At 44.0% G+C, this 21274-nt stretch overlaps 1 protein-coding gene across 1 annotated transcript; it reads left to right on the top strand.

The window, feature by feature from the left end:
* Window positions 1–20279: 20279 nt before the first annotated feature.
* On the top strand, window positions 20280–21274 carry LOC109154414 (uncharacterized mitochondrial protein AtMg00810-like). Its single transcript, XM_019302212.1, has 3 exons — window positions 20280–20380; window positions 20470–20611; window positions 20708–21274. The coding sequence occupies exons 1-3, from the start codon at window positions 20280–20282 to the stop codon at window positions 21272–21274; spliced, it is 810 nt and encodes a 269-aa protein (XP_019157757.1).

The following is a 21274-nucleotide window of genomic DNA, read 5'->3' as shown; positions in this document are numbered from 1 at the left end:
TAACCCATGGTAACCCATGGTCTACAAAATCTATTTTGATTACCTATATGAATATTTCTTGGATTCTACATGTGTTTTGATATGTAATGTGAGTGTTTATGCATTGTCTTGTGAAAATGCATATCTAGAGCTTGTGTTGAGGGTTCTTGTATGTCATTGCTTGGCTATTCCTTTGATTCAAGTCATTTTTTTGTATTTGGTGAGATTTGGCATGTTTTGGACTTGAATTTGAGTTTGGAGATGAAAATCCCCGAAGGGATTATTTTGGGCACAGGTACGTACCCGCGGGCGAAACAGCAGGGCAGAGCCCTACCCGCAGCCCACCCGCGGGGAACAGGCCGGATATGGGTATGTACCCGCGGGCAGAACCACGGGTAGGGGCCTACCCATGGGTCCACCCGCGGGGTACACTTTGGTGTTTGGCGGGGATTTGTTCCCCGTGATTCTTTTGACTCGGTATTTGGTCTTTTGACTTCCCGATGTTCTTTTGTGGAACTATTTGAGTGTCTTCTTGATGTTTCGTATGTCTAGATCTATATGGTAGGTATCCATGTAGGTTTTGGTGTCTTGAATCGTGCTAATTGTTCAACATTGTGTTTCGTTGAACCGGGATGAGTCTGGTGTATTCCACGGAACTATGTTTGGTTTACCCGTTTGATGAGCATGCTAGTTCGCTGTTTAAATGCTAGCGTGTGTGTTGTTTGTACCTTCTTAATGGTTGATGATAACTTGCGTTATTCATCGTTGTTGTTGTTGGACTGTGATCCATTCCTTGATTGAATATGGTTTCATATCTTCGTTGTGATCCGTTGATTGATTCCTGTTGTGGTGTGTTGTGTGTGTGGCTTTACCGGGATTGCACGATTAGTGGTATGGGACACTAGTCACCAAGGTATTGCAGTGGTCCTCGTGGTGGCCGTGACGTGATTATGGAGTTGTGACCTATGTGTCAGGTTCACGTATTTCTTGGGAGGCATGTGTTGCCGAGGCATGTGTTGCCATGTGTGTGATCGGTACCCTCGTGTATTATGAAATCGATGGTTTTGTTGGCGGTTTATCGGCGGATGTGGACGACGGTCCTCGGAGGGAAATGGTTGGACTTAGTTGTACAGGGGTCCTGGAGGTAAAGGTTGGAACTAGACATAAGGTTGGGGGTATCCATAAGGTTGGAACCGGGCATAAGGAAGGCATATCAACTCGTGATGGGTGATGTCACGAGGGCTTTTGTAGCCATTGTTGTGAGTTCTCTTCTTGTGACGTGTGTAGTCACAAAGGCATGTGTTGCCTTGGCATATGTTGCCGTTTGTTGTGTCCTGATTCCTTTGAGTTATGCATGTCGGGCATTAATCTATTGTGTAATGATAGATTATGCCTTGAGACTTCTTGTGAGTCGTTGTTCTTTGTAGTCTTGGGATGTGTTCCCGTTTTCTTGTTGAGAGTGTTGAGTCTTGTGTTGACCATTACTCTTGGTTTTGAACTTATATATATGTATTCCGTTTCGAAAATGGTTTTACAAATCTATATCATATCTATGTATGATATTTCATATGTATTGGTGGGTTACCAGCATTATTCGCTGACCGGGCGTCGTCCCATGTTTTATATGCTTCTTTCAAGTGATGCTTAGACGAGTGCGCGGTTTAGTGCCAGCTAGTATAGCTCCCCTCTTATGTTTTGTGGCCTGTGAGCCAATCTAGACTTAGTACTTTGTTATGATGGTTTAGATTTTGAACAATGCAGATTTAGACTGTGCGTTCACCTTTGGGTGAGCGTGGCATAGCACCCCATTTCCTCACCCCGTTTCCTCTGTTTTATATATATTTCCTCTTTGAGTCTTCCGCTGTGTGTGATGTTTTGGTTTAAGATATCTGCATGTTTTAAGGCTTTAAATATTTCCTCGCCGTCGACCGCCGCCTTCGTCCGCCGACCGAGGAAACGCATGGAACTAAAAGAGGAGGAAAGAAGGGAAGTTTTGGATTTTTGCTATCTTGGGTTTTCTACCATGCCTAGGAGGTCAAGTATCGCGAAAAGGATGGAATGGGTGAATGCCTATTACACGGTTTTGGAAGGTAAAGCTTTTGATCCCAACTCTTTTTCGAGTTCCTTGTTGGATTTGTTGAGTTACCAAGGATTGTTGAATGGGTATCTTGCGGTCAGGATTGAGACCTACCCTGAGTTAGTGAAGAGGAGGAACAGGAGGAACAGGAGAAAAGCGACTCTGGGGACGAAGAGAATCTCCAGAGGAAAGAGATGAGGACAAAGAGAGAGCACGAAGCCTAGACCCACGAGGAACGCGTGGTGGCCCTCTTACGGCAACAGAACCAGATGATTGAGGAAGGTTTCTCGTTTGTGAAGGCGCAGTTGGTCATAGTTAACCGGAGGTTGGACGTGTTAGAAGCAGGATCGAGCAGAAGTGGAGCGGGAGAAGCCTCAGAGTCAGATGAGGATGAGGAGGAGGAGGAGGAAGATGGCTCTTCTCAAGCCGGAGTTTGAGGTAACCGCTTTTGGGCTATTGTTCGTTGCATTTTGTTGTGGTTGCTTGTTGTAGTTAATTGTTGGAGTTATTGCTTTAGTTGCTTAGATGTGGTTTGTGGGGAGGTTTAGTTGGTAGTGGGGTTAGTTTTGTCTGTTGCTGTGTTGCTTGGTGGAAATCCTTGCGTTTGATTTTGTCTATCATCCTCGTGTTTGAAACTCTTGCCACCATGCTTTGATTGATTCTTGGAACACGTTGTCTTCTGTTATTCTCGCTTTACCCTTGTCGTGCACAAGCTTCAGGGACGAAGATTTTTGTTAGGGGGAGAGGGTGTGACACCCCGAAAATCCGTCCTTAATTGGGATTAATTGAGGAATAACTTCTAATTTCCATTGGTAATTATCCTCCTAAAATCCTGAAATTTTATAGTCGAGGGACTAGTTTTGGCCTACCTTCCTTGGTGCACCTTATGTTTTGTATGTTGTACCTCAAACCCTTATTCATCCTAACTCTTAGTAAGGGTAATGTGGACTTTTCACTTGTGTGTGGGAATCCTTGTTTCCCTAGCAAGACATCCCACCTTCGTTTCTTACTAGCCAAGTTCACAAACTCTTCAACCTCTCTCTAGAAAGAAAAGTTTGCTTATTCCTCAAGCTAGAAAGTGGTCTTCCAAGCTTTGTCAAAATACCAACCAAGATTCCTACTTTCTTCTTCCCAAGCATAGGAAAGGGTAAGATCCAAAGCTATTTAGTGTTTTTAGCTATCTTTTAGGAGTTTTTATCTAAGTTGTTGCTTTTCTTGGTGGTTTGGGTTTGTATAAGAAGGTGTTGAAGAAGAGGGAGCTCTCTTTTAAGTTTTGATGAGTTTGAAAGAAGAAGATTAGGCTTCAAAGGTAACTCATGCTCTACAAAACCTATTTTATGCTTGCTATTGCTATTTCTTAGATTCTATTTGATGATTCTTGATGTTGTGAGTGTTTTTTAATGCATGATCTTCTGATAATGCATGTTTAGAGCTTGTGTTTAGGTTTCTTGAATGTCATTGCTTGGCTTATTTTTTGGTTCAAGTCATATTCTTGTTGTGTGTGAGGTTTTGGGTGTTTTGGACTTGAACTTGACCTTGACGATGAAAATCCCCGAAGGGATTTATTTCTGGGCATCATGTTCCCCGCGGGCAGGGACACGGGTACCCGGTACCCGTGGGTCCCTACCCGTGAGGAACATGGCTTGCAGGGCATGTACCCCGCAGGCAAGAGAACGGGTACCCGGTACCCGTGGTCCCACTCGCAGGGAACGTCATATGTTGACGTCGGGGATTTGTTCCCCGTGGTTCTTTCTTCTTGGTATTTGATGTTTTGGGCTTCCTTTGTTGTATTGTTGAGCCTTTAAGTGTCTTCTTGATGTTTCGTATGTCTAGAATGATGAGTTAGGAATCCGTGATAGGATTTGGTGTCTTGAATCGTGCTAACGGTCCAACTTTGTGATTCGTTGGATTGATGATTGAGTCTTTGTGATTCGTTGGAATTGTCTTGGTTTGCCCGTTTGATAAGCATGCTAGCTTTGATGTCGTTATGCTAGCTTGTGCGGTTTGTTCCTTCTTGTTGAGGATGGCAACTTTTGTTGTCCATCGCGTTGGTCGTGGATTGGAGTCCACCGTGATTGTTGAGTATTGTCTCTTTCTATTTGTTGAATTCCCTTGATTAACTCTTGTGATTGGATCCTGTGTGATCATTGAATTCTGTTGATACTTGATTGGGCTAGTGGTGTGCCTCAATCCTCTTGATGATGACTGTGTGTGACTATGATGAATTGGTGGTTGTTACTTGAGCTCACTCGGAGGTACAGGTTGGAATTGTGATAAGGTCGGGAGTAGCCATAAGGGTGGTACTAAGGTAAAAGGTTGGAACGTGATTCTTGTTATGTGAAATGTGTTGGTCATTGATGTTGTTGTTGTATTCCTTGCTTTGAGCATGTCTATGGTGAACGCTACCTTGTGAAGGGTAGGTTCCACCTAGAGTTGTGTTGTCGTTGTTGTTGTGGTCTCTCTTACCTTGATGTTGTCAGTTGGTCTTTGTTGAGAGTGTTGTGATGAGTCATTTGATGTTCCACTCTTGGTTTTCAAATGATATACGTATGATATTCCTCGTTTCAAACGCTTTTGATTATACTTATCTATATTATGATACTTAACGTGTATTGGTGGGTTACCAGCATCTCTCGCTGACCGGGTGTTATCCCCTTATCTATATGTTGTTTACAGGTTTTGCCTAGATGAAGAGTGCGCTAGTGGAATCGGTAGCTAGTGTAGCCTTCCTTTTGTTTAGACTTATGCTTGGCCTGTGAGCCCTTAGCTTTATGTTTGGCCTGTGTGCCTTAGACGTTTTGTGGCCTGTGAGCCTTAGACAGATGTTGATGTGTTTGGTTTTGTTTAGAATTAGCCTGTGCACCTATGTTGAGTTAGGTGTAGCATAATATCCCCGTTAGACTTGCTTCTGCTTTATCTTTATTGGATGATTAGATTGTTTATCTTGTCTTTTAAGCTTTAAAAATGTTGGTAAAATCGGGGGTGTTACAATTTATCTATCGTCTCGGTCGCTTGAGTGCTAGAAATTCGATAGATATATTGAGAGAAAGAGAGCGATCCTTTTACATGGTGATCCCGGGGGTATACTTATACTAAAGTACATGGTTCCTACAAGGAAAGTAGGGCTGACGTAGTGCTAATTCTATAAGGGAAGTAGGGCTGATGTAGAGCCAATTCGGATATGGAATCCGGCCTTCTTCATACCATAACTGTATAAGCTAATAAAGGAAGCTACTTAAATAAATAAGGAGATCTCCACAACATATGCATGTAACCGCCTCTGGATGCGCACCCAGCCGGGGACGCCCTGGCTGCCAACGAGACGCTCTGAGGGGCCACGGTACTCGGGCTCGGACACCCCAAACGAGACGCTCTGAGGGCAAATGCGTGGCCACTTCAGCAGACTCCACCCAACCGCAATCTGCACGCAGCCCGGGGGCCCTAGTCATCAGGGATTCCCCGACCGCTGCAGCCCAGTCCGCCGCATATACTAGGCGGAGGAGGTCTGCCACACCAATTCAGGGTGCTACATCTTCCCTTCACCTGGTTGGCATCAAACGGCCCGACGAGACTCATGTAAAAGCCCCGGCTGCCAAGAGAATATTGGTTGGCCCGAAGGCTAACGAGACAATGGGCATTCACAAGGGCCGTTACCCAGTCGGCGAGTGGCTAGACAAGGTGATCTTCCCAAGGACCTTGAGCTCGTCGAAGGGGGAATCCCGACTTTCTGCTGGATCGGATTGCTCACCGCAGCTACCAGGTAAACTTCTCGGTTGTAATTTTTCTGACTACCTTCTTTCCATACTTAGCTTTTTCTGATGTCTCATTTTTCTCACAGGCCTTGATGTGCCAACTCACTCTCCACCCCTCCCAGAAGGTCATGATGACCGAGCTCAAGGACCTACACGCCACTCAGGTGGATGACCTGAATCTGAAACTCGGCCAGGCCGCCTCCGCCTTGGAGGCCGAGCAGAGAGGGAACGAACAACTGGCGATCGAGCTGCAAAAGGCCCGGGAGGCTATTGTGACTGCCTTTAGGCAGGTTCCCGAGTACCGAATGGAGATGGCGGAGCACGCGAGGGCCAATGTTGAAGGCATCGCCACGGAGTGGCTGGCTTCTATGGCCGGCCAGGCTTATCTTGCGGATGCGGTAACAGAAGACTACCAGGCTGGGATGGCGGACATCCAGAAGGAAATCTATACCGTCCTAGGAGGGAGGTACGAAGACTTCAGCCCGCATCGCTATGGACTCCCGACTGCTTTGTACGAGGATAATGCGAAACTTGCACGCCCACTCATGAACAGGGGCAGCCGACCTGGATCATCAGGCGGTCGCTGGGATAGGCAGCCAAGTTGGCTTAGCCGATGACCCCCCCAATACTATGGCAGGGGGCCCTAAACCGGCGTTGTTGTACCTTGACGGGAAGGAGGATGAGGGTGAGCTAGCTAGGCAACTACAACGGCACCGCCATGCATAAACTGCTGCTACTTCTGAGAACCCCCCCCCCCCCTAGACCAGCGAAGGGGTAGACTTAGAGTAGCTATCTTTTATTCTGTTTTCTTTTTGGGATGTAATCCGACTGCCCCCCGGGGCTTTTTGAGAATGGATTTCAGCCCGACGGGGTTTTTCTTCCTTCGCACTTCATTTTTACTAAGTAGCTTTCCCGTTTACACCCTACCGCACGCGAGTTCCACAGTGGGCGAGGCTGACTACCTATGAGCCCCCGAGAAACACATTATCTTCAAAATGACCAAGTCCCTCAGTGGGTGAGGCTGACTGCTTACGAGCCCCTGAGAGACAAACGAGCTTTGAAACATCCAAGTCCCTTAGTAAGCGAGGCTGACTGGCTGAGAGCCCCCGAGAGACAAATGAACTTCAAAATGGCAAGTCCCTCAGTGGGTGAGGCTGCCTACCTACAAGGCCCCGAGAGACAAACGAACTCCAAAGTAGCCAAGTCCCTCAGTGGGAGAGGCTGACCGCCTACGAGCCCTTGAGAGACAAACAAGCTTCGAAACATTCGAGTACTTAGTGGGCAAGGCTAACCGCTTACGAGCCCCCGAGAGACAAGCGACTCCAAAATAGCAAAGTCTCTCAATGGACGAGGCTAACTGCCTACAAGCCCCCGAGAAACGAACAAACTCCAAAATGGCCAAGTCCCTCATTAGCCGAGGTTGAATGCCTATGAGCCCCCGAGAGACAAACGAACTCCAAAATGGTCGTCCCTCAACGGGTGAGGCTGACTGCCTATGAGCACCCAAGAGACTCCTTCGCGGCATGGCCGCCCGTCAAAACTCTTCACCTGAAAAGGCGGAGTCAGCCTTCCTCGCGCGGAGGAGGTCACTACTCCCAACTTCTTAGCGGCATGACCGCCCACCAAAACTCCTCTCTTGAAAGGCAGAGTCAGCCTTCCCCGCACGGAGGAGGTGACAACTCCAAACTTCTTAGCGGCATGACCGCCCACCGAAATTCCTCGCCTGAAAAGGCGGAGTCAGCCTTCCTCGCACGGAGGAGGTAACAACTCCCAACTTCTTCGCTGCATGAAAGCCCACCAAAACTCCTCGCCTGAAAAGGCAGAGTCAGCCTTCCTCGCATGGAGGAGGTGGCAACTCCAAGATCTTCGCGATATGACCGCCCACAAAAACTCCTCACCTGAAAATGCGGAATAAGCTTTCCTCGCAAGGAGGAGGTGACAATTCCAATCTCTTCGCGGCATGGCCGCCCACCACAACTCCTTCCTTGAAAAGGCGGAGTCAGCCTTCCTCGCATGGAGGAGGTGACAACTCCCAAGCTTCTTAGCGGCATGACCACCCACCAAAACTCCTTGCCTGAAAAGGCAGAATCAGCATTCCTCGCATGGAGGAGGTGACAAATCCCAACCTTCTTAGCGGCATGACCGCTCACCAAAACTCCTCGCCTGAAAAAGCGGAGTCAGCCTTCCTCGCATTGAGTAGGTGATAACTCCCAAGCTTCTTAGCGGCATGACTGCCCACCAAAACTCCTCGCCTGAAAAGGCAAAGTCAGCCTTCCTCGCACAGAGGAGGTGACAACTTCAAGCTCTTTGCGGCCTGTGATACCCCGTAATTTCTAGGCATAGTACGAGGGTCGTACGTACATATGTGGTTAATTTTATTAAATTTTTCCTAATCTTATAATATGTATACATGGTTTATGTACCTATATTTTCTTAATCTCATACAACTATGTACATATATATATTATTCCTGATCTACACGTTAATGTACATATATTAAATGGGATTCTTGTGTAGTGTTCAGTAGGGTGATTACTGTTCACTAGGGCTTGATGAAACAAGACCCTGCCCATTGCATTGAGATTGGTGTTCCTCCATGTTGGAATAAAATATATTACATTTGAAAGGTTCCTAAAATTCCTATTGTGAGAAATACTGATTTGGTATTATTGATGAAAATAAAAATGTATAAGGGGTCATTCTTGATGCAAACTATCTGCTCCTATATGTTATATTATATGCTAAGTGCAAAATGTTTTACGGGGTGAAGTAGATCTTACAAGCTTAATGCTGAATTTGTGTGTTTCTTTGTTTTCTATTCTTTAATTGTTTTTGTAGGAACTCTTGCATGAACATTTGGAGCATGAGAGCGATTTTCACTCTTCTAGATTAATCTTTGGAGTGTTCTAATTTATTAGACAATTTAGATGGTTGTATTTACTTCACTGTAATAGTATAAATTATGGGTTGTTTTAGTAGTATTGGTTTTAGCCTGTGCGTTTAGATAGAAGTGGTTATCTAAACGTGGCGGTGACATCCCTTTTCCTTGTTTTGTTTAGCTTTCGCAAATTAAACGGTGTTTTCTAATTAAATAAAAGAAAAAAAATAAAATTGTCTCATATTTTGGTTTTGGAAAATGGGGGTGTTACACCTCCCACCAAAACTCCTTGCCTGAAAAGGAGGAGTCTGACGACTACTGTTGTTCTAACCAAAGATAACTCAAACTTTATTGCCAAGCTAGAAAGGGAAATTTTACAAACTATTGGCCACTAGGGGCCTACAACGAGCTAACTGACTAAACGAAATAAAAAGAAAGAGCGCGACCAGTCGCTTATTGGTAGAACTTCTTAAGATGTTGGGCGTTCCATATGCGCTCTATAGGTTCATCCTCTATGGTTACCAGCCGGTAGGTCTCGGGGTAAACCTCACTTGCTATCTTGTACGGCCCTTCCCACCTAATTTACATCTTTCCACCTTCAGTGGGGCGACTGGCCTCTCAATCTCTGAGCACGAGGTCTCCCACTTGAAGGTATCTTTTTGGCTCTTTTATCTTGATAACACTTGACAGTCTGTTGGTACTCGACCATTCGAACGTAAGCCATGTCCAGTCTTTCCTCTAGGAAATTCTTCTCGATTTGTAAAGTCTCCTCGTTGCCCTCATCATTGTATAAGAGGACATGTCGGCTAGGTACTAGAAGCTCGGTCGGTTCCTTAGCCTCGAATCCGTATGCTAGCGCGGAGGGGGTCTCCGCGGTCACCCTCTAGGAGTTGTCTGGTAAGTCCATAACACTTTTTCCAACTGCTCGACCCATGTGCCGCCCAACTCCTCCAACTTCTTTCACAACCCGTCCAGTAGGGTGCTGTTCAAATTTTCCATCTACCCGTTCGCCTGGGGATAGGCTACAAATACCTTGATGTGCCAAATGCCATTTCGCACACAAAATGTTGCAAAGGCTCTATTGTCAAACTGCCAGCCGTTGTCTGTGACTAACTGCTCGGGCAGTCCAAACCTACATATAATGTTCTTCCAAATGAATCGGCAGCATTGATACTCAGTGATAGTAGCCAAGGGCTCGGCTTCCGCCCATTTAGTGAAGTAATCCAAGACCACTATGCAAAATCGTACCTGATCGGGCGCTTGGGGAAGTGGTCCGAGCAAATCAACCGCCCATTTAGCAAACAGAATAGTTGTGGTGACCGGGGTGTAGAAGGTGGCCGGTCGGGTACCCTTTTTGGCGAACGCCTGGCAAGTTGGGCGCTTCATCACTTTGTCGATACAGTCCTTCACCATAGTCGGCCAGTACTAACCCTAAATAATGAGCTTTCGGGCCAAAGTGTTGGCCCCTTGGTAGGCTGTGCAAATCCCTCGGTATGCCGCTGTCGTTACGAGCTTGTCCTCCTCGGGAAGCAGACAACGCAACAACGGACCATCATAGGATCGCTTGTATAGCTGCCCATCTACCATTTCGAAGGATGATGCCCTTCTTCTTACGCGGTCAGCATCCTCCTTGTTGTCGGGCAATTCCGCCTTCTACTTGTATCTGATTATGTCCGCCATCCAAGGCCATTCAGACTGACTCCCCGGATCCTGGCGGGGAACAGGAATCCAGGTTATTGTGCAAACCAAGAGCATTTCAGTGCTCGAACGTTCCACATTCTCGGTGCGACAAGCCATCGACAGATGCGGAGGTATACCTCCCAAGGCCAGTTTCGACAGGATGTCGGCCTCTACGTTCTCTGCTCGGGGGACGTGCATGATTTCATAGGCGTCCAGTCTTTCCAATAACCCCTCGGTCATGTCTTTATATAGCTTTAGCCTTTCCTCCTTAGTCTCACATTCGACCTTCAACTGATTGAGTACGAGGCGGGAGTCGGTCTTTACGCGCACCTGAGTAGCTTTGAGTGCGATGGCAAGACGCAAACCCCCAATGACCGCTTCGTATTCCGTTTCATTGTTGGAAACCCTGAACTGATACCATAGCGCATAGTATAGGTGAAAACCCTCAAGCATGGTGATCATCACGTCGCCGCCGCAGTGTCAGGCACTGGCCGCGCCGTCAATATGTATCTCCTACCAGTCAGCTTCTTCTGGCCCCTCGACCGGCAGGCTCTTGTCCGGGTGTGCGGTACATTCTACTATGAAATCAGCCAAGGAATAGGCCTTGATGGATGGCCGAGGAGTGTATTCGATGCCGTATTGGGTAACCTTCCATGGCCCACTTCAGCAGTCGTCCAGATGAAGACGAACTGCGCAGCACACTAGACAGGGGCAAGTCGGTTAGTACCCAGACCCAGTGGGCTGAAAGTAAAGTACTAACTTTTGAACCATGGTCACGAGGGCAAAGGTGACTTTCTCCAAGGGGGAATAATTGATCTCTGCACCTTTTAAGGTCCGCCCAACGTAGTACACTGGTAGCTGGACCTTATCTTCTTCTCGCACAAGAACTGACCCGACCGCCTTCTAGGAGGCAGCCAGATATAATAACAACATGTCACCCTCCTTGGGCTTAGATAAGAGAGGGGGCGATAAGAAATACCTCTTCAGGTCTTCGAAGGCGGCCTGACATTCCCCAGTTCACCAGAACCCTTCCTGCCTCTTCATAGCTTCGAAGAAAGGGAGAGCCAGGTCGATGGACTTAGACAGGAATCGGCTGAGAGTGGCCATCCGACCGGTCAGGCATTGCATCTCCTTAAGGTTACTTGGATGTTGCATGTCCAAGATAGCTTGCACCTTTTATGGGTTTGGTTCGATTCCTCGCCGAGTGACAATATAGGCTAAGAACTTTCCCCCTCTGACCGCGAACACGCACTTTTTAGGGTTTAACCACAGGTTATATTTTCTCTAGACGTTGAAGTAGTTCGTCAAATCCTTTGCGTGGTCAACCTCCTCTTTGCTCTTGACAAGCATGTCGTCAACATAGGCAGCCATGGATTTGCTGATTAGATCTTTAAATAGCTGGGCGACCATCCTGGTGTACGTGGCTACCGCGTTCTTGAGGCCAAACGGCATAACTTTATAGTAATAAACCCCATCTAGGGTTACGAAGGCAGTTGTTTCCTCATCCGACTCGTGCATGAATATCTGATGGTACCCCCGGAAGGCATCCATAAAGTTGAGCAAAGCGCACCCAGCCGTGTCATTGACTAGCTAATCGATTCGCGGCAAGGGAAAAGGATCCTTTGGGGATTCTTTGTTGAGATCCGTGTAATCCACGCACATCCTCCATGCCGGCGGCTTGGGCACCAACACTACGTTTGCCAACCAGTCGGGATACTTGACTTCTCGGATATGCCCCGCAGCCAATAAGGTATCCACTTCTTTCTTTACAAAGTCTCTACGATCATTTGACAAGTATCTCCTCTTCTGAGCTATAGGCTTAATGTAACACCCCCAATTTCCATACCAATTTAAACCTTAGACATGCAGATAATTCTAACCATAAAAGCATACACAACGGAAGACTTAAGCATGAAATATGGAAAACGTAGAGTGCTATGCCACGCTCACTCAATAGTGAACGCACAGGCGTAAACATCTGCATCATAATCCAACTATCTCAAAAACAAAGTCAACGACATAACATCTAAGTCTAATCAAAGGCACGCAGGCCCGAATCATCATAAAGAAAAGGGGATCTATTCTAATCAAAGGCACGCACGCTCTCATCTAATCAGCACCTGAAAGAAACACAGATATATATATGGGACGACGCTCGGTCAGCGAATGATGCTGGTAACCCACCAATACATGTGAAATATCATATGTAGACAGTATATATATATACAAAATCATTTGCAAAACGGGATATAGTATATATCAATTTCAAAAGCCAAGATTGAGATCAACCCAAGACTCTATGCACTCACAAAAAGATAAGGGAACACATCCCAATACGACAAGAAGCAATAACGACTCACAAGAACGGCTCAAGGCATAATCTACCATCACACAGTAGATTAACACCCGACATGCATAACACAAGAGAATAAGGACACAACCATTGGCAACACATTGCCTTTGTGACTACACACGTGACAAATAGAGAAATACACAACAACGGCTACACAAGCCTCCGTGACATCACCCATCACGAATTGAGATGCCTTCCTTATGCCTAGTTCCAACCTTATGGCTACCCCCAACCTTATAGCTAGTTCCAACCTTTACCTCCAGGACCCCTGTACACCAAGTCCAACCTTATTCCCCCGAGGACCGTCGTCCCCACTCCGACAATCTCCAACAATACCACCGATTTCATAGTACACGAGGGTACCGATCACACACGGCAACACATGCCTTGGTAACACATGTTACCCTTTAACAAATACGTGAACCTTACACAAAGGTCACAAACTCCACAATCACGTCATGGCCACCACGAGGACCACTGCCGTACCTTGGTGACTAATGTCCCATACCATTAATCATGCAATCCAGGTACAGCCACACACACCACACCATCACAGGAATCAATCAACGGATCACAACGAAGATATGAAACCATACTCAATCAAGGAATGGATCACAATCCGACTCCAACGATGATTAACACAAGTCATCATCCACAATAGGAAAGGAAAAACAACACACACGCTAGCATTTAAACACTGAACTAGCATGCTTATCAAACGGGTAAACCAATCATAGTTCCGAAGAACACACAAGACTCACCATGGTTCAACGAATCACAATGTTGAACACTTAGCACAATTCAAGACACCAAAACCTACATGGATTCCTACCATATAGTTCTAGACATACGAAACATCAAGAAGACGCTCAAATAGTTCCACAAAAGAACATCGGGAAGTCAAAAGACCAAATACCGAGTCAATAGAATCACGGGGAACAAATCCCCAACATGCCAACATTGTGTACCCACGGGTGGAGCCACGGGTGGACCCCCACCCGTGGTTCCGCCCGTGGGAACCACCTCCCAAACCACCATGTACCCCGCGGGTAGGGCGGCGGGTGGTGCACTACCCGCCGTTCCGCCCGCGGGTACATACCTGTACCACAAATAATCCCTTCGGGGATTTTCAACTCCAAGCTCAAATTCAAGTCCAAAACATGCCGAATCACACCACATACAACAAAATGACTTGAATCAAAGGAATAGCCAAGCAATGGCATACAAGAACCCTAAACACAAGCTCTAGATATGCATTTTCACAAGACAATGCATAAACACTCACATTTCATAGAAAAATCACATGTATAGGTAAGAAAAATAGATTTTGTAGAGCATGGGTTACCTCTTGTAGACAAAAACCTTCACTTAACACTTCACCAAGCTCCTAATAGGGTTCACCTTCCACACCCACTTCAATAACACACCAAAAAATCATAAAGATTCTATCTTTAAGGAAAGACACCTTAGAAAACACTAAAAACACAAGATAAACATAGATCTTACCCTCCTAGATGCTCAAAGGTAGGAAAGGTGGAATCTTGAAGACAAACTTTGAGGATTTGGTAAAGCTCCAACTTGGCTTGGAAGAAAACCTATCTAACTTTTAGAGAGAATGAGGAGCTCAAGTTTAGAAAGTGTAAGGGGAAAGAATGAGGGGTGTCCTATAGGTTAGCTTGCAATTCTAACACAGGGTGAAATGTCTTGATTACCCTTACTAAAATGAAGAGGTGTAAGGGAACAAGGGAACTACTCACAAAGCTTTAGGTACAACACTTGAATTTGGGTTAACTAGTCAATTACTAGTCCCCAACTATTGAATTTTCCGGAATTTAAGGAATTAAATTATCAATTGGATTATGATTAATTACTCAATTAATCCCTTAATTGAATTTGGATTACGGGGTGTCACACTTAAGGCTGGGGTCGACCGCGAACCGATGCGTTATAATGGATCGGTCAACACGCGGCATGTCCTCGGGTTCCCAGGAAAATATCTCCTTATAGCCTCTTAATACTTCAACGAATGCCTGCTTCACTGATACTGGCAAGCCTACCCCCACCCGGACTGTCTTCTCCAGTTGATCAGGTTCCAGAATGACTTCTTCCAACTCGACCACCGGGATTAGCCGCTCTATCGACCGCTCACTCACCTGGTGGCCGATGGTGTTTACCCGGTCAAACCCCTGTCCAATCTTCTGACAAGCTTGCAAATAACAACTACGGGCCATCTTTTGGTCACACCGCACAATCCCGACCGTTGGTCGATGTACGAAACTTCATGCATAAGTGCTCAATGGAGATCAGGGCCCCCAAATCCTCCAGACCTGGTCGGTCGAGTATGGCGTTGTGCGCACATTCCAGGGGACCACCATAAATCCCTGAGTGGTACCTGTAACTCCCCTGATTTTTAAGCATATTTTAAAACCATTTAAAGATTAGAAAAGAGATAAAGTCTAAACATTAATATTAAGAAAAGCGGAAACTAACTAAACAAAACCGGGAGATGTTGTGCCACATCTATCTAACTATAGATGCACAGGCTAGAATCTAAGGTCAAATCCAAAAAAAAATAGTTATCAAATCATAAACTAGGCTCATAGGCCACAAGTCTAAAACTACCAAGAGATGGGCTACGCTATCTAACTCTTCCACTAGCGCACTCTCCTGGATCTACTCAACACCTGTAAAACATAAGGGATAGCACCCGTCAGCGAATAATGCTGGTAACCCACCAATACGCGTTGAGTACCATATAATATAGATATAATAAAAACCATTTGAGACTGGAAGTAAATATATAGCCTTTTAAAACGAGGAATAGAAACATCGTGAGACTCATCATAGTTCACTCTCAAATAAAGACTAACATCAACAGTTACTCAACAAGTCAATAAGAATGACAGAAGCAACATACTCATCAACAAGATACATCATACGATAATCAATCAAGGGACCAATACAATGATAAGAACAATGGAATCATCAAGGAGATAGCCAAACCAAGTCATTCACCGGAGAGTCATCGCAACTACTCGAATCATAATGCATCAGTGTGGAGTTACCGAAACACCGAAAGGTCCTAGCAAGGCAGAACTTCACCGTAGTGAAGCCTAGTGCACGGTGCTTCCCACGCAACCTTCACCACCGCCCATCCAGCGGAACCTCACTTACATACACAACACCAACATTGTAAGGCAGAGTTTCACCATAGCGAAGTCTAGCGCACGGTGTTTTCCACATATCCGTCGCTACCGCCCATCCACCAGAACCCTACTCACACCACAACAATAATCGAGCAAGGTAGGGTCTTCACCGTAGTGAAGCCTAGCGCACGATGCTTTCCACACACCGTCGCCACCGCCCATCCAGCGGAACCTCACTTACATCACAACAACACACTCAAAACCAAACCATCAATTACCAACTGCCACACAATCCAATAGAGGAAGGCTCATCAAGAGCTCAATCAAGGAATCAACAATATAGTACATCATATGTACAAGATCATATCAAGGGATTCAATCGATAGATTTCAATGAAAGACATGAATCAAGACCATCAAACAACGGTATAACAACAATAGACTTTAATCCAAGGGTTACCATGATTGGCAACACAAGTTGCCAATCCTCATTAGGAATGAACGAACAACACATACTAGCATTAACAACATTAGAACTAGCATGTACATCAAAAGGATAAACATAATGGTTCCAACGAACCTCAATGACTTCACATAAATCCAACAAATCACAATGTTGGACCATAAGCACGATTCAAGACTCATAATCCTATCACGGATACTTAGGAAACCGTTCTAGACGTGTGAAACATCAAAGGAGACACACAATTGCACAACGGGTCAACAAAACAAGAGGTCAAGAAATCAATACACGGTACCAGTGGGCGGAACGGTGGCGGACAACTGCCTGTCGTTCCACCTGTTGTGTACCAGCGGGTGGAACCACGGGTGGGCCTCTACCCGCGGCTCTGCCCGCCGGTACATTCCCTTCCACCCACGGGTGGAACAGCGGGTGGACAGCCACCCGCGGTTCCGCCAGCGGGTACATACCTGTACCCCAAAATTTCCCTTCGGGGATAAACATCAACAAAGCCAAGTTCAAGTCCAAAACACCCAAAACCTCATATTCAACAAGGAAATGTCTTGAACACATGAATAGCTCAAATGATAGCATTTAATAACCCTAGATACAAGCTCTAAACATGCATAAACACAAGATTGTGCATCAAATCTCACAAGAACATCAAATAGAGCATCAAGAATCATCATAGCAAGTGTAAAATAGGTTTTGTAAAGCATGGGTTACCTTTGTAGTCCAAAAGATCACTTCCTTTTTACCTCCTAGCCTTCTCTTAGAAGTTCTTCCTCAACTAAGTCTTCTTAACACAACCAAAACCACACTTAGATAAAGACTAGATAAGGAGATGTCTGCTCGAGAACGCTGGTGAGTTAATGCAACAAACTGGATTGCGTTGGCCAACCAATGTTGATAAGGAGATGTCCGCTCGAGAACGGTTCAAGTACAGTGCATCAATTCACTCATATAACAACCAAAGAGGGATATATGAGGTAGCACTTGAATCAACTTCTAGTTCTCTGGGCTAGCCATGCTATGTTAAGGTAAATTTGACTGACCGGACATGTAGCTGCAGTTGTTGGATTGTAGATGGCTTACATATTGCGCATGCCATTATAGAGGGACTATCCGGACTCCTTTGTGCCACAAGTCTTCTCATTACAGTATTACATAATGAGTTATGCAGGGGACTTGAATCCATTGACGGATGACAAAGTTCAGCTGACCACAACGCTCATGTGTCTGCCACCCTCAGGTGCCCGCCGGAAAGCTCATAGAGGTCAACAACGTAGAAGTCAATTTCCTAATGAAATGGACTTTGGTAGTCACCGTCGTTGATGACGATATGTACTCTATGTAATCAATTGCTCCTTTGTTAATATGAATGTCATGAAAATTTATAATATAATTGCAATAATTACACATTTATAATTATCAAGTTCACCGCAATACAAATAATAAAATAAATAAATACATAATAAAATATTTAAAAATACGTTATTATTATCATGCAATCCATTGTACTACAAATGACTATTTAAAATTTTAAAATCTTTGTTTATGTAATTTTTTTTTTTTGAAAACTTTATGTTATTAATTAATATTTGATAAAATAAAAATTTTAAAAAACAAATTCAATGTAATAAAAATTGTCTATTATTGTCTTCTTCTCAACTTTTAAAAAATTGAGGGTGGAAAGAAGACAATACTATTGCTTTCTTCTAATTTTTTTTTTAAAAGAAAGTGGAAAGAACACAATGCAATTGCCTTCTTTGTGGCTGGTTAGAAAAGAAGTAATGACATTAGTACTTTTCACAAAATTGTCTAGGATTTTGAATCTACAAAATTTTGTCCAAATCACGTCAAATCTACTGCTTCAATCCGGTTTCAACCGGTTTAATTAGTTTAGAACTTTAGGTAATATCTGATTTGTAGTAATCATATTTTCAACCGGTTTTTAGTAAAGTCCTAAACCAATTAAACCGGTTAAAACCGGAAAAATAACAAAAGAAAAATTTGAAAAGATAAAAAAAAAATCTCTAATTAAAACTAGGAAAAGTCATGAGAATGACTAAAAGTGTCCAAAAAATAATAGTCTGAGATGTTAAATGACAAAAACAATAATTTGAAGCTAAACTTAAAATTTCCACCAAAGACAAGTGACCTCTGGTGAAATTAACTGATTTATTTAATTTATGGGACTTTATAAACTCATTAATTAATTTATTAATAACACTATTCATTTGTAACCTATTTATACCAAGTCTATTATGTTTGACTTTTGGTGGAAAAAATCTAAATTTATATGCCTTTGACAATTATATCTAAACATTCAAAAATTTATAATTTAATATCAAACTTTTGAATCATGTTATATTTAATTATAATATGTAATTTCAAAACGAGTTAATTCCTGATATGGTCCCCCGACTATTGTCTTTTCTCAAATTGGTTCCTTGACTTTTAATTGCACCCAAAGTGGTACTCCGACTATTGAATTTTAAGCTAAAATGGTCCTCCATTAGATTTGGTGTTAAGTGGGTGTTAAAATAAAGGGTAAAAAGGACATTTTATATTGTTTGTTGTTTAGAGTTTTGACTTGCCGATTACTCCTCCAAATTAGTAAAAAGGTTTTCCCCAAGGGAAAATCGTAATTTGGGGAAGAAGGGGAAAGTCGCAATTAGCTAGGTTTATATTCTTTAATTTGGGGAAAATCTGTTCACTAATTTGAGGAAGTAATCAGCATGTCAAAGCTCTAAATAACAAACAATATAAAATGTCCTTTTTACCCTTCATTTTAACACCAAAAGTAATGGAGGACCATTTTTACTTAAAATTCAATAGTCGAAGGACCACTTTGAGTGCAATTAAAAGTCAATGAACCAATTTGAGAAAATGTCATAATTGGAGGACTATTTTGGGAATGAACTCTTTCAACGTATTAGGGATTATAGTGTTTAGCAACATATTTGTTGATTACTTTCACATGCAATCTGAAATTTCTAGAAATTTGAAAGGAATCCAAAGTATTAGGACTAGTATTAGGACTTTTTATTTGAGTTATTATATGACTCCATATCCTAGTCTTCCCATAATTCCTCTTGTATATATACCCCCTCTATGTATAGTTGTAATTACTGTTCATATAATATAATTTCTCACAGTTCTCATCTGGTATCAGTTAAGCTAGGGTTTTCTTCCTTTTTTTTTTTCTAATGGCTGACAGATCTGTTAACTCCTCCGAACAGACCGTTTCCAATGCTTCTATCTCGTCTTCCGCTAGCTCTGCTGTTACACCGCTTTCTACTGATCATCACTTTGTCAGTATTAAGCTCACCCCTAAGAATTACCTATATTGGAGAACTCAAGTCGTATCCCAATCCGCCGCCCTTCCTTCCCGACGTCAAATGAGGCTCGCCGACGCCAAATCCCGATCATGCATCATGGTTTCGGCATGGTTAGGTTTTGAAACTCCGACCGTAACCCCTGAAACACATAAAGATTCATCTCGTATAGCCCAACTGGCATACCGGCCAAAGCAAGATCCTCCAAAATATTCCCTGGGCTGAATCTGTTCTCCATCACATGCCACCAGCTGCTCCTCCCCGCGGGAATGTCCCAATTCCACCCGCGGCACCTTCTGATCCGCACAGCAGTGACGACACACCACCCTCACCGCCTCACACCGATGCTAACTCGCCAGATGTGCCCAAACACGAACCACTTGAGCCAACGGATCAACCTGCCAAGCGGCCTCGCGGTCATCCTCGAGTAAATCCGTTAAATCCACAGTTCGAACTCACGAGATGCACACTCGTAGTCGCTCTCAGGCTCCTCCAACGGCTTTAACGATTCATGTGTGTCCTTCAGATCCTACTTGTTATACACAGGCGGTTAAGTTTCAAGAATGGCGTGAGGCTATGGACCAAGAATTTAATACCCTTCTACAAAATCAGACATGGCAATTGGTGTTGTCTCAGCTAGGTTTGAACATTATTGGGTGCAAATGGGTCTTTCGTACAAAAACGAAAGGCAGATGGCTCCATTGAGAGGCATAAGGCAAGACTTGTAGCAAAGAGCTTTAACCAGGCGCCAGGTCAGGATTTCTTTGATGCTTTTAGTCCAATGGTTAAACCAACCACAATCAGGTTAATCCTTTCTCTAGCTCTATTGTCTGGATGGTTTATTAAACAACTTGATGTTCATAATGCCTTCTTAAATGGAAATCTATTTGAGACTATGTACATGAAGCAACCACCTGGTTATATTGATGCTCATCATCCAGATCATGTGTGCTTACTGAAAAGATCTCTTTATGGACTAAAACAAGCCCCTAGGGCTTGGTTTAATCGTTTGCACATTTTTCTACTATCTATTGATTTTTAGACATCGAAAACGGATGTGTCTCTATTTTATCACTCACAAGGATCTGATTGTGTATATCTGTGGATTTATGTGGATGATATACTTATGAAGGGAAATAATCAGGACATAATCACTCAGCTAATTGCAAAACTCTCTGATGTGTTTAAAATTAGAGATCTTGGTGAACCAGGCTTTTTTCTTGGAATTGTGGAAATTAAATGCAGGGATGGAATTTTACTTTCGCAACAGAGATACATGCATGACATTCTAAAACGTGATGGAATGGCAGAATGTAAGCCATTGTCTACTCCTTTTTCTTCCTCCAAAATCGTGAGTACCGACACAGATTTATATGATGATGCCACACAGTACAGGAGTTTAGTAGGTGCTCTACAGTATTTAACTATCACTCGTCTTGACCTTTCCTTTGCCGTCAACCAGTTATGTCAACACATGCATGCCCATACTATTACTCACTGGGAGCATATAAAAAGAGTCTTAAGATATGTTAAAGGAACTGTTAATTTTGGTTTACGAGTCAGGCAGTCAACTTCAAGAGAAATTCATGCCTTTTCTGATTCCGACTAG

This window comes from Ipomoea nil, unplaced genomic scaffold (assembly GCF_001879475.1).
Source record: "Ipomoea nil cultivar Tokyo-kokei standard unplaced genomic scaffold, Asagao_1.1 scaffold2647, whole genome shotgun sequence".
NCBI classification, from domain to species: Eukaryota; Viridiplantae; Streptophyta; class Magnoliopsida; order Solanales; family Convolvulaceae; genus Ipomoea; species Ipomoea nil.
The sequence above is the reverse complement of the archived record's forward strand: the minus strand, read 5'-3'. Positions and strand labels throughout refer to the sequence as shown.

Coding starts and splice junctions, on each gene's coding strand:
- LOC109154414 (XM_019302212.1), top strand. CDS start 20,280: ATGGCAATTGGTGTTGTCTCAGCTAGGTTTGAACATTATTGGGTGCAA. Junction 20,381..20,469: donor GCTCCATTGAGAGGCATAAG/GCAAGACTTGTA, acceptor AACCACAATCAG/GTTAATCCTTTCTCTAGCTC. Junction 20,612..20,707: donor ATGCTCATCATCCAGATCAT/GTGTGCTTACTG, acceptor ATTGATTTTTAG/ACATCGAAAACGGATGTGTC.